This window comes from Panthera tigris, chromosome D4 (genome assembly GCF_018350195.1).
Source record: "Panthera tigris isolate Pti1 chromosome D4, P.tigris_Pti1_mat1.1, whole genome shotgun sequence".
Taxonomy (NCBI): domain Eukaryota; kingdom Metazoa; phylum Chordata; class Mammalia; order Carnivora; family Felidae; genus Panthera; species Panthera tigris.
Genome location: NC_056672.1, coordinates 88367699 through 88380713, shown reverse-complemented (window position 1 = coordinate 88380713; position 13015 = coordinate 88367699). Strand labels below are relative to the sequence as shown.

General features: G+C 58.7%; 1 protein-coding gene across 1 annotated transcript in view; it reads right to left on the bottom strand.

Annotated features, from left to right (window-relative positions):
• Positions 1–4077: 4077 nt before the first annotated feature.
• Positions 4078–13015, bottom strand: part of LAMC3 (laminin subunit gamma 3) — a 56708-nt gene continuing 47770 nt past the window's right edge. The window contains exons 23-29 of the mRNA XM_042964567.1: positions 12115–12262; positions 10947–11090; positions 10689–10791; positions 7973–8172; positions 7262–7408; positions 7039–7138; positions 4078–4634 (exon numbers count right to left, since the gene is read on the bottom strand). Of these exons, the coding sequence (XP_042820501.1) occupies positions 4384–4634; positions 7039–7138; positions 7262–7408; positions 7973–8172; positions 10689–10791; positions 10947–11090; positions 12115–12262 (1093 nt within the window). The 3' untranslated portion in view covers positions 4078–4383. The remainder of the gene's footprint in view (positions 4635–7038; positions 7139–7261; positions 7409–7972; positions 8173–10688; positions 10792–10946; positions 11091–12114; positions 12263–13015) is intronic.

Genomic DNA, 13015 nt, shown 5'->3' with positions numbered 1-13015 from the left:
GCCCTCCACCCGCCTCACCCCCCCCCCCGGGTCCTCCCGCCCCGCCGCCCGGCCGCCGGCATCAAAGCGGCTATTATGCGGGGCGCCGCGCCCGCCGCCCGCCCCTCTGCTGGAAGACGCGGAAAATGCACAGCGCGGGGCCGCCCGTGAGCGCCTCCCTGCCTGCTCCTCCCGGGACCTCGACCAGTCCCTTCCCAGCGCCGGGCCGCGGTTTCCCCTTAAAGAAACTTGGGGACCATCTCAGTACGCACTTGCTGTTGGGGTGGCCTCCAGGATCCGATACCGTCCCGGCGGGCAGAGAGCCTGCGTCCACCCGCCGAAGCTGTTAAGTCGCCGCGGCCCTTTGCGCAGCACGCGCTGGTGGAAGGCAGGCCAGATCTTTATTTTTAACCCTCGGAAGAAAACTTCCAAAGCTTTCAGGCCGTTTTGTGTGTTTGCTTTTCTGTTTGTAATGACACAGTGTCACTAGGACATCAGTGACACCTGAAGTCAAATCGGGATGCTTTCCTGTTTTGCTACTAAAATCTATTTCTTTAAAATGTTTTCGCTTGAGAGAGAGAGTGTGTAAGCGGGGTAAAGGGGCAGAGGGAGGGGGAGAGGAGAGAGAGGGAGAATCCTAAGCAGGCTCCTCACTCAGTGCAGAGCCCGATGCTGGGCTGGATTCCGTGACCCCGGGATCATGACCTGAGCCCAAATCAAGACTCTGTGGCTCAACCCACTGAGCCACCCAGGTGCCCCTGAAATCTATTTCCTGGGCACTCACTGTGGCGCACAGCCAGATCAGTACAGGATATATTTATGTTATTTAATTCTCAAAGCTCTATGAAATAGCCCTGGCTGTTCCCATTTTACAGAAAAGTCAGGAAGCCGAGGCCTGGCAAGCCCACTGCGATGATAAATCAAACCGCTGCCTCCTGGAAGAGTGGGGCTCAGGGTGCAGGAACCAGGGACTAGTTAAACAGGGAGGTAATGAAGTCTCGCGTCCAAATCAGGACGTTTCTGAGAGTGAAGGGTGGCAGCCACAGGCACAAACAGGGACTGTCCTGGGCAAGACGGCACACTTGATCACCAGTGATGCCCCCCCCCCACACACACAAACACACATCCAAACACACACAAAGCAAGCATGTCCCTGGGGATTGGATCTGGGAAACCTCCTTCCTCACAGACTTGCCTTGTACGTCTTGACCCCTAGGGTTGGGATCCTGGGACCAGCTGGCCATCTTTTCTTCTGTGTTTGTCCCTAGGAGAGGAAGTGGCCAGGCTGTCCCAAGGAAGGGGGCAGGACAGAAGGGAATGTCCCAAGGTGGGCTAATGCCACGGGCAGCAGCAGTTCGGGACCCCACTTCCCCAGCTCAGTGAGCCCCTGCTGAGTGGGCATCACCGGTGCCCATTTGCCCCTAGGGTTTGGATCTAGCCAAGCCGTGTGACCTTGGGCAAGGTCCTCAAGGTACTTGCTTGAGCCTCAGTGTCCTGATCTGCAGAATGGAGGAGACAAGCGCCTCTCGCCAAGCAGGGGCTGTTACAACTTTTATGACTTTTTGGGGTGTCGTAAGCAGACAGCAGAAACTTGCAGGGGAGAAGGGCTTAGGAGCTACGACCCGTGGTTGATGGGAAATATTCCACCTGGAGGCCAGACGAGGGAGCTGACCTGGAATGCGGCCCTCGTAACACACTTCCCAGTCCGGGCTCCGATGGCCCGTTGCCCCGGCCAGTTGCGGTGGTCGGCCCCATTAGCCTCTCTGCGGGGCTGAGGCCACCCCACCTTCCAGTGCTCAGCCGCTGGGCTGCATTGCTAGCCAGATGTGCAACAGCTGTTGCCACATTCCGCCCAGCACAGCCCCACCTCTGGGCCAGAGAGTGGCTCTGTATACACCAGGCATGACCGGACCGCGTGAGTCATGAGACGTCAAGCCTGAAGTACGTCACCATGGAATGGAGAGGAGGCCTGTTCTCCCACCCCCCCTCCCCCGCTCCCATTGGGATTCTGGGACTGGGCTTTGCTGAGTCCCACAGCTTGAGTGGCTAGGGGCTTAATGCCAAGAGCAGGCATCAGAACGGCTGTGTGATCTGTCAGCAGAGAAGGCGGGTGTTGGGGGCGAGGGGCCTGAGGGCATCAGACCCTATCCCAGAGATCTTCAAAGAACCTTCCTCTCCTTTCCCCACTGATACCAGACACCAATCATCAAACTCACTGTAGAGCAATGGCCTTCTGTTTCGGCCCCCTTGCCCCTGTCCTCCCTCTCAAATCAATCAAATCACTCCCCAGGTCACCGGTGTCCACCCCCCCCCCCACCCACGCACACACACCCCTCACCCTCCGTGGCCTTGGCCATCAGGTTCTCTGTGGAGGAGCGAGCGTCTTCTCTGAATGCCCTCCCCCAACAGGATCAGGAGAGGGTACAGACAAGCTCTTGCTATATAGCCTTGCACCCAGAGACCCCTGTTATTCTGAATGGGGGGGGGGAGGGGCCTGGCTTAAGCTGGGTCCGTCTGTCAAGAGAAGGTGGGATCAGGGCAGTTTCAAGCTCGTCTCTGTTTGAGCTGACGACATGTAAACCCGGGAACTATGGTCGGAGGGGAGGGGGGAGGCGATGGAGTGGGCTTGTCTTCCATCAAGCTCGGGAAAAGCAGAGAAAACTTCTCTGTGGGGAGAAAAAACAGAGGCAAACACGGAAGGAGAAGCAGAGGCAGAGGCCAGGGAAGAGGCGGGAGGGAGGGGACAGGAGAGTCCCCGCCCTGGGCCATTCCGAACCAGATTCTAGAAGGTCCTCCATATCCTCCCAGCAAACTCCCTTTTATTTAAACCAACCCAAAAGGGGTTCAGGCTACATGGCCAAACCGTATATGCTCCATAGTCCGTCCTACCCACACAACCTGACTTCCTGGAGTGATCCGTGCTGGCCAGGCCTCCACCCTGCAAACCCTGAGCTATGGAATGTTCCCGCTGTCTCCCCACCCTTTGAGGCCTGGCCCAAAGCCCTCCTTCTCCTCCTCATTGGGGTCGCTCCCTGGGCCTTTTTGTGCCGGGGGACACGTGATTTTGAGTTCACTGTTTCCTGCCCCAGAGGTCAGCAGAGGGCCCCTCATGCTCCCCTAGACGTTGCCTGATAACCCCCTGCAGCAGAGAGGAGAGAGTAGGTGACTATGGTCACAGGACCCCAGCAAAGCCCTCGCCATGGGGAGACCCCGGCAAAGCCAGTGAGCTCAGCTCTTGCCGCCTTCCTGGTATTGCACGGGTGCAAGACGGATCACGGAACATTCTTGTACCCACCCATTGGGTGCTGGGTGTGTGCATCCACGTGCCAGGGTAGTGAGTCGGCACCCACAGCCAGCGCCCCTGCTGCGAACCAGCAGGAGAAGACCAAAGGCATGCCACCCAGCAGGTAAAGGGGTCCTTTATTTTCACATTACACAGAACTGGTTCATGCTGCTGCCAGTGCCCCCTGCCTGGGGCCAAAAGAGCCATGGGAGGGGTGGTGGGTCCCCTGAAGCACCTGTCCCAGGGCAGACGGTCTGCTGTCTACCAGGAAGAGGGCCCTGGGAAAGGGGCGGGGCCCCGGGAGAAAGTACCAGGAATTCTGGACGGAGGCTGGCAGGGGGGGCCTGGCCACAGGGGGACTCCCCAGCAGGACGGACCAGAGTGGCAGCCAGGCCTCCACACCCTGCAGGGGCCTCCCTGGTGGCAGGTGGGGCCACAGGGCCTTAGGGTCAGTGTCAGTCAGTCAAAGGCCAACTGGGGTCGTGGGGTTACAAAGAGGAGCTCCCACATGACCCCAGTCTCCCCGACCCAGGCCCCTTCAGGCCCTTGAGGTGCAGCTTTTTTGGACGGGCCACAGGCCGAAAGGTGCACCGGGGCCCAGGGCATGTGATTCCCAGGATCTTCAGAACAAAGTATTCTACAAAGTCAGTGGTAGCCGTGCAGGGGTGGGCCATCCTCCCAGCCAACTGCACAGGCTGTGCCATGGCCCCAGGAGTCCCCGGGCCTCAGGCTCCACTGCTGAGACCCCCCCCCTCCTAGGATCTGGTCCCTCGGCTGCGCTGAGCTGCTCGGGGTGTGTGTGTGTGTGTGGCGGGTGGGACTTGCATGCGTGTGCGCGTTGTGTCCACAGGTATTGTGGACGTGCTATTGACACGCGGTGTGCGTGTTTATGCGTCACGGCACGGGAGCGTGCGCCGATGGAGGTGGGCACGGCCGCCTGGGTGAACCGCGTATGTACCTCCACGCTGGCGGGAACGGAGGGGATGCAGGCATGGGCTTGGAAGGCGACGTGAGGATCCCCTTGGGGTGGGCACACCGAGCAGCAGGCTGCGGCGGGTGCGCCTGCGGGGTGCGTGCGCGTGCCCGGGCTAGGGCCGCAGCGGGGGGGGTCTGGGCGGCCCTCACCGCCAGCTGGCACAGCTCTTGGGCAGGCTCTGCAGAATGGCCTCCAGGTTCTGCTTGTCAGCACGGATCTCCGCGAGGTCGTTCTCGAAGCTCTGGATCTGCAGCTCCTGCTGCTTGGACTCCTGCTCCAACAGCCTCAGTTTCCCCTGCAGGGCCCCCGGCAGGCTCAGCCGCAGCCTCAGGCGCTCCAGTGCCCACTGGGTCTCGTTCAGGGCCTGGGCTGGGGCGTGGTGGGTGTCCAGTGACCCTGCGGAGGGGCACAGACGGCCTCAGCACAGGCCAGCTCCCCTGCAGGCCCCAGAGGCCTGTTCGGCCCCCCTCCCGGAGACCCTTGCCAGCCCAGAGTTTCCAGGATCCTGACTGCCCACAATCTACCAGGAAAGCAAGGACCCAGAGAGGGCGGTGTGCCTGGCCGGGGCACCCCACTGGGTTCACGTGAAGGCTCTGAAACTTTCCCCCTGGGCAGCCCTGGGCAACCGTTCATCTTTGTTGCTGATAAAAAGAAGGCTCTGTGTGCATCCTGAGTCTACTTCCCGATGTCAGTGTGTGCGCACAAGGCCCCCGTGATTCCCGCTGGCTTCCCCCACATACCACTGTTGATTTGCCAAGAGCACACATTTACAGGTACACCTATGCTGGGATGTGGACGGCCACTGGGGTAAAAAGCAGCATCTCTGGCATTAGATTGAGGGCTGGGAAGCAGGCAGTGGGGTTTCGTCCTGGCCCAGCACGGATTAACTCTGTTTCTTGGAGTTAAGGACTTCCCAGAGCCTCTCCAGGGGGACAACAAGGAGGTGGGGGCCTGGCGCTCAGGTTTGAACTTGCTGGTGGTGGCGGAGTGCAATCTGCAGTCTGTGTGTCCCACCTGGCCCCTGTCACCTTGTCATTTAAGGGTGACATTCAACAGGAAGACAAGGCTCAGCCAGGCGGGAGAGTAGTGGGGAGGGGGAAGGACGTTCTAAATGGCTTCTAATCCCACGGGATCCCTATGGGCCTAGGGCTCTCGCTAGCCCTGAATTTCCCGGGCAATGAGGGTGGCGGTTGGAGGGCAGGCAGTGGCAGGAGCTGAAACAGGGGCAGGAAGAGGCAGAGCAGAGCTGAGCCCTGCCAGCCCGGGCAGGTCCTGCTCCCCGCAAAGACCTCGAGAGGCCCACCATCCACAGGGAAGTCCAAACTGCCCGGCCTTCTAGCAAATTCAGGTTCGGGCTGCCGGCACACTCCACGTGCCCCTCTGGGGCTCCCAGGCACCGGGGTGGGGTCCAGCTGCGGGCTGTCCACTCCTGCAGCCCCAAGTCAAGCACGGCACCAGCACGAGCAAATAAATGATCGCAATCGCCAAAGCAGCTTTACCCTCACAGTGTGCTTGCTCTGTGCTGGGCACTGTGTCCTGTACTCCGGGTCCTTGGTGCTGGGTGCGGACCGGTGGCTACAAGGGGGCACTCTGAATTGGTTAGACCCGCGTGGGAACCTCAGCTTCCCCCCCGCCTGGCTGTGGGGCCCTGGGCACACCGTTTAAACTCTCCGAGCCTCAGACTGCCCGTCTGCAAAATGGCAAGCGAATCTGTATCCTTGCCTCGAAAGCAGAGAATGAGGATTCTAGGAGATCACGTGTGCAAATAGCTTTGCGTGGGCCTGGCATGCAGGCAAAACGCAGAATGTGGTGATTCTTCCCCTTATTAATAATGATAAATGAAATGCCGTATGTGGGTGAGTCTGAGGACGTGACCCTAAGGGACAGAAGCCAGCCACAGAAGGACAAATGCTGTGTGAGTCCACCGATAGGAGGTCCTTAAGAGTGTTAAGTTCATAGAGACCGAAAGAGAACGGGGAGGGCCAGGGGCTGGGGGCACAGGGAATTCACATCCAATGGGTGCAGAGTGGTTGGGTTGGAAGACGGGAAAGTTCTGGAGACAGATAGTGATGATGGCTGCAAAACACTGTGAATGTGCTTAAGGCCACTGAAGTGTGGGCTTAAAGATGGTCACAACAGCAGATTTTATGTTATGTGTATCTTACCACAATTTTTAACACTGCCTACCTGCCGTCCCCCCACCCCTTCCCCTGCTCCGAGGCCTCCATGCTTTGGTGGGGGCTGTCCCCCCTCACTCTGAAATGTCTCCTTACTGAGGCTCTTCTCGATTCTTCCTCCTCCCTGAGAGCTGCTGTTGACGGACTCGCACCCCACAGCGTGGCAACCGCCTCTAAGTGACCCGAGCGTTACTCCCATTTTACAGATGGGGGAACTGAGGTACAGAGAGGCAGAGTGGTTTTCCCAAGGTCTCACGGCCAAGCCCCGGCACATGATCTCGATGCCAGATGGCTTCTGTGACATCCTCTCTCCTCCTCTGAAACCCTCAACACTCAGGGCCGATCTGCCCCTGTGGTACCCACACGCGTTCTGTGTGTGATGAGTTTTCCGTGTCTCCCTCCCCACCCCCCAGACTAGTGGCCCCTGGGGGCACACAGTGAATGGACACCAGCCCCACCTCGCATGGGGGCCTGGGGCTGTTACAAATGCTTGTGGCTGGGGAGGAGGGGGAACCCTGTGTAGACGAGGGCAAGGAGGAAATCTCTAGGACTGAGCCTCACAGAAGGTCCCCGAGGTGCTCCAGGGACCCAGGGGATCCGGGCCCAGCCTTGGGTCTCCTTACCCAGCCTGGCAAGTAGCTCCAACAAGGCCTGGACGTCCTCTTCCAGGGACGTGCGCGACTCCCAGATCTGCCGCTCCACGGCACGCAGCCCGGCACCCACCTTGGGAGGGAGGGAAAGCTTGAGCGGCGCCCTGCTGGCTCCGGGGCCAGAAGGAAATGGGTGTGTGTGTGTGTGTGTGTGTGTGTGTAGGTGGGGGGGGGGGGTGGGTCTGGGCCCACGTACCTGCTCGGCTTCCTCCAGCTCCTGTCGGCGGGTTTGTGAGGCTAGCACCTGCCGCGAGGCCTGTCGGAGCGTCGCCTGTGCCTGGCTGGACAGCCGGCCTGCCCGGCGATGCTCCTGCTTCCCGTCCCTCAGCAAGGCCCTGGCGAGCTGCGGGGTGGGCAGCAGAGGCAGGGAGAGGAGGGGGAGTGGAGTAAGTCCTTTCAGAGGTAAGGAGCACGTCCAACAGTAACGCCAAGCAGTCATCGAATCGCGCACCAGATCATTCGTTCATTCCACAAGCGTGTCCCGGGTGCCGGCTACATGCACAAAGTCAGTGGGGGCTGGGGGAGGCACCTGGGCTACACTTCGGCCCCGGTTCAAAAGCGAGAGCCTAGAAGTTTGGGGAGCAAAGCCCAGCAGATCTAGGTGAGGTTCCTGGTCGCGTGATTTAAGTTCCTACACCAGGCTGGTACTCAGGGTCCCCACCTGTCCGACAGGGACAACAGTGACACCTGTTTGTCGAGGACTCAACAGCTTGAATGACGCTCCAGGGCTCAGAGCCTGGGAACCACTGAGCCCTCAGTAAGTGTGGAGCATTCAGCACTGTGTACACGGAAGGGGGCAGATCTGCAGGGACTACGTTTAACCTCCACAAGGGCAGCCTTTGTATGATAGCCCGCCCACAGGCCCAGGAGGCAGGGACGTCACCGCTGTCACATCGGTGGCCCTGACCTTAGCACTGTCCTCAGCCAACATCTTGGCTTCGCGGCCCTTCTTCTTGGCACTGGAGGAGACAGACGCCGCATTTCCCAGCATCCTCTCCGCCTGCTTGGTCTTCTTTTTCAAGTCTGCAAGGAGCCTGCCCCTGACCACGCCTGCCTTCCTCCCCAGCGTGGCCCGGTCCTTGGGCGAAGGAAACTGCGGCTTCATTCCTGCAAACCCGGGACAGGCTGGGTCAGCGGGGCGGGCTCTTGGCTCATGACCCTCGAGGGCCAGTCACCACCAGACGCCCGACCCTCAGACGACGTGAGCGGAGGTTCGAGACGCAGGAGATACACGTGTAACCTTCTCAGGCTCGTCTGGGGAGCAAACGAATCATCAGCGACACATACTGCTCGGTGAATGTAAAGATTCGCGTTATATCATGAAAGTTATTAAAATCACAAAAGTACACGGGGCACCTGCGTGGCTCAGTGGGTTGAGCGTCCGACTTTGGCTCACGGATCGTGAGTTCGAGCCCCACATCGGGCTCGCTGCTGTCAGCACAGAGCCGGCTTTGGATCCTCTGTCCTCCTCTCTCTCGCCCCTCCCCCACGCACACGCTCTCAAAAATAAAGAAACGTTAACAAGTGGATAACAATGAATACAAACAATAAAATCACAAAACCACACGGTGTTCAGGGCCTGGGCCAAGGCTGGGAAGTCACCCTTGGCCGACGGGGAGTCACAGCACAGGACCCAGCAAATCCACTCAGCTCTTTGTTTTTGTGCCTCATCGATTTCTAAAAGGGCTTTAGGCAACTTACAGTGATAGGTAAGTCAATGACTGGACCGCTAAAATGAAAAACCAAGGGCCATATGTAATTGGGGGGATGAGGAAGGGAAAAAGAGGGGTGAGAAGTGCCAGAAAATTAGGATAACGACGTGGCAGGCAGTGAATGCTCTATTTACCTCTGAGCTTCCTGGCAGCCAAGATAAAAAGAGAGGTATTACAATGTGCATAGGCTTGATTATCTAATCAGGAGTAGTTTCCCTCTGTAAAGAAGAGAGACTTTCTTCCTTCCTTTCAGATAAAATTCTAAGGGAAATCAGGAATACTGATTATAGTCAAATTTTTGAAAGAATCAAGCCTTCTAAGGCAGAATACCACATCCTTTTTCTGAAAATAATCCAGAAATAGGATCGACTTCGCTTCTTGTACACAAAATTGGGTGTTTCTTAAAACACACTCTGCGGAGAACTAATTCTATGGGGGTATTAACAAACGTCAGGAGGAAACATCAGTTAAGCTTACATATAAAAAGAACCAGTTTTCTTTAATGCAGGACTTCTCAGAGCCTTTAATAGGGGCACACGGTATGGCCTCAAGAAGGCGCCGTAGTAGTGACATTTCCTAAACTTATTTGAACACAAACCCACTCTTGGTAGATCATGTCTTGGGCTAATTCACCCCGTGAACTTTCCTTTCATCCTGAATGCCACCTGGGCACAGGCCAACGGGTAGGGACAGAGGGTGTCTCGGAAAAGGGGCAGGAAGGGGGGGAAAGAACCTGGGGTTAGAGGTTTGCGATGAGTCCTTGTGTGGATCACAGTACTGCACCAGGGAGGCAAATTTCCATGCGGTATACCCAACAGTGAGAAGGTGATGCCTCGTGAGGTAGTGAGCACACAATCATTGGAGGTAGGCAAGCAGAGGGTGCGTGAGTCCCCTGCCCCCTGAGGGGGTTGCTTTAGCAGCCCTGATCATTTTAATGTCCTAAAATCCTAATATTTCACCACCACGTATCACTGGATTTACATTTTCCTAAACACAACTCAGAGCCAAGTGCACAGGGCCACGCCTTCCCCGTCGGAAGCCCCCGACCGGTGAGCGACCAAGACTTCAGACCACAGAGGAGCCTAGAGAATAGGACGCACTGACCCAGCTCACCCTCTGTCCCAGAGGCTAGGGGCCCCTGGCTGGAGCCACATCTCTCAGAGGCAGTGGGGAGGGTCGGGAAGGAAGTCTGTAGAACCGGGATCAAGCAGGGCCTGGCTTCCGGTCTCAGACCCCAAGGGGCCTCTGGCGCTGAGCGTGTTCCTGTTTTATCCAGCTCGTTGGTGCAGAGCCACGGATAAAGGGCAGAGAGGACATCAGAGAAGCCTATGCCACAGGGGGACACGGAGCTGGAGAATCCTAACACTGGGCGGTTTCCGTTCAGCACCTCTCTGACCCAGGGACAGTCACCACCAATCCCTTCCTTCCCTTGGTCTACACATCTATGAAATGCGACCACTTAAGCCTCATTTTCCTAAAGCGCAAAGGAAACCTGGACTGGCATCGACCCACGCCCCCTTCCTAAAGAGAACTCTGCCTCCCTCCCTGCGGCCCCAGCTGAACCCTGGACGGTGGCAGCCGTTTGTACCAGGTGGCAGGACCCCCGGCCAGGGCAGACGAGACCAGGAACGGATAGTCGATGGCATCGGATTCGGCCCTGACGGGCTCCGTGTGTGGTCTGATGGCTGACAGCCGTGTGGGTGAGTACCCGGTGAGAGGTGTGTGAGGCCACGTCAAGCAGCCCCGGGAGGGGTCCCGGCCGGGGGTGGGGGGAAGAGCTGCTTGGCTTATGCCCACACAACTGGACTTCTGTCTCCTGTGGCCCGGCTGCCCCGGCTGAGGCAAGAGTCCAGGTGGCTGTCACGGGCAAACACGCATCAAGAAGCCCAGGGCTCGGCAAGGCACGCATACCCTCCAGGTCGGCCAGCAGGGTCCTGGCTCCCGTGACAGTCACTGTGGCAGCCTGGACAGATGAGGAAGCCCGGGTCAGGGCGGCTCTGGCCTGCTGGCGTAGCTGGAGAGAGAAGAGAGAGGCTCGGCAGGTGGGAGACACCGGAGGGATGGGAGGAACTATTTCGGGTCTTTGCCTTTCCCTCTCCTGGACCGCCCACCCCAGGACACCCGCGGGGCAGCCCGGCCAGGTGCCTGCCTCAGAGGACATGAGCCCACCTGTGTGAGGGGCTCCGTCTTCCGCAGCACGGCCTGGGCGGTGGCCTGGAGGACCCGGGCAGCCTCGGTGACCACACGCTCTCTAGATGCAACTGTCTTCTCCAGGGCCTGTGCCTTCAGACCCAGGGCCCCGGCCTCGGACTTCTGCAGGGAGATGATGGGCTCAGGCAGGGCCTGGCAGGAAGGTCCGTGGGGCAGATCCTCTACCGGGTGGGAGGCGCCCAGGGACAGGAATGGCGGGGATAGGGCTCCCTGTGGACCCCAGGAAGAAGGGGAGCCGGGGCGGGGGACACGGACACCAGGCTGGAGAACCTGTCCCAGACTCCAGCCCTACCCACTACTAGGAGCCAGGCATCCCTGACCTGCATTTCCTTCCCCAGGTCCACAACCTCCGCTGAAACTTTGGGGCCGGACGTATGTCCAAATTCAGAATTTTCCCCGACTTGAGAGAAGCAGAGCCGTGCAGGTGCTGAATATCATCTAACACCTTTGGTGGCATCCGGGGCCACGTGCAGGGCCAAACCCCTTAAAACGTGCATGTTACCCTTCACGTTTGGGGTGAGGGAAGCGAGGACCCCAAATATGCAGCTTCGCGCCAGTCAGGTTTGGCCCCCAGGGCATTTGTATAAGCTTAGTCTCTTTCTTAAAGCGCAGTTTCTGAGTTTTGGGGTTTCAGGATCACTGGGGAGATAACGATGGAGCTGATTTGTCCGGAGGTGCTGAGGGCCACTTTGCATACTGTGCGTGAATCCGCTCCCGGCCCCCACGGACGCAGCCCTAAAATTACCTGAGGGGTGAGCTCTATCTCGCAGAGGAATGAACTGAGGGTGCCGGGAGGGAAAGTGACCTTGGCCAAGGGCACAGATCTGGAGCAGTGGCACTGGGGATTTGATCCCATGTCCGTCTGGTGCCTTTGCTAATGCCACTATGGAGAAGACACCTGCCCTTGCTATTATTACCACAATCAACAACAAAGACTGGCCGAGCTCTAACTGTGCCAGGCAGGCGCTCTGCCAAGCCAGGGAGGTGGATTATCTCATGTTCATCGACTGCCATATAGTTAAAAATAAGCCACATCGTCCGCCTCTGCCTGGGCCGCACTGGTTTCCCAGCTGCCACATTCTCCGCCCCCCACCCCACGCAGAGCTCCAAGGACGGCGGGGCTGACCAGTCCTGCAGGGGCGGCCAGCGAGGCCGGGCGCAGGGCTGCATCCGCATCAGCTTGCTGCGCGGCGGCCAGCACCCTCCCAGCTTCGGGCAGCGCCTCTGCCGCAGCCGTGCCCAACGCCTCCTGGGCGGCCTGGACCTCCTGGTACCTGAGAGGAGACAGCAAAGGTGGCTCACAGGGCAGGGCACGGGGCTCTCCTTCCCCGTGGATGTCCCCTACCCCCCTACCGGAGCCCTCTGGCAACCTCCCAGGCAGATCTGCCCTCTGCAGGGTCGGCACCCAGCAGCTGGCCCCGAGACTGGCCGCTAACTCGGCCGCTAACTTGGCAGCTTTCGAATGAATGGAAAAGGCAGCAGAGGCACCACATTCTTGTTTCTTCACTCATTCAATTCAAACGCTCTCTTCTGAAGGGGCTTAGGCTTGGTTTCCACTCGAGAATCATATGTTTTGCAAATATTTGGAGCCTCTGGCTGCACCACGAAGAGGAAAATGCCTAGTGTTGGAGAAGGGACAGCAGCCCAGGCCTCCGGCTTGGCTCGGCTGTGCCCTGGGGTGACCTTGGGCTGTGGCTCTCCAGATAAATGGATAGCCCTGGGCTCTGAAGACCCTTAGCTTCAAGGTGCTGTAATTAACCACCTAGAACAGGTTTCCTGTCCCCTCCAGCTACCCACACCCTCCCCTCTCCGCCCAGCTCCACAGTGAGCACAGCTCGGACACAGAACCCCCTTGCTGTCTCTCATCCCTTCCCCACTTCTCAGAGAGCCTGTGCTCCCACCCCTGCCCCGGGAGTGGGTCATGTGACCTCACCCACCCCACCCCCTGCCAGTGGGCTCAGGGCTGGCCACCTGATCTGAGCTGGGCCAATCACATTCTCTCATCTAGGAAGTCAACTCGGGACTTA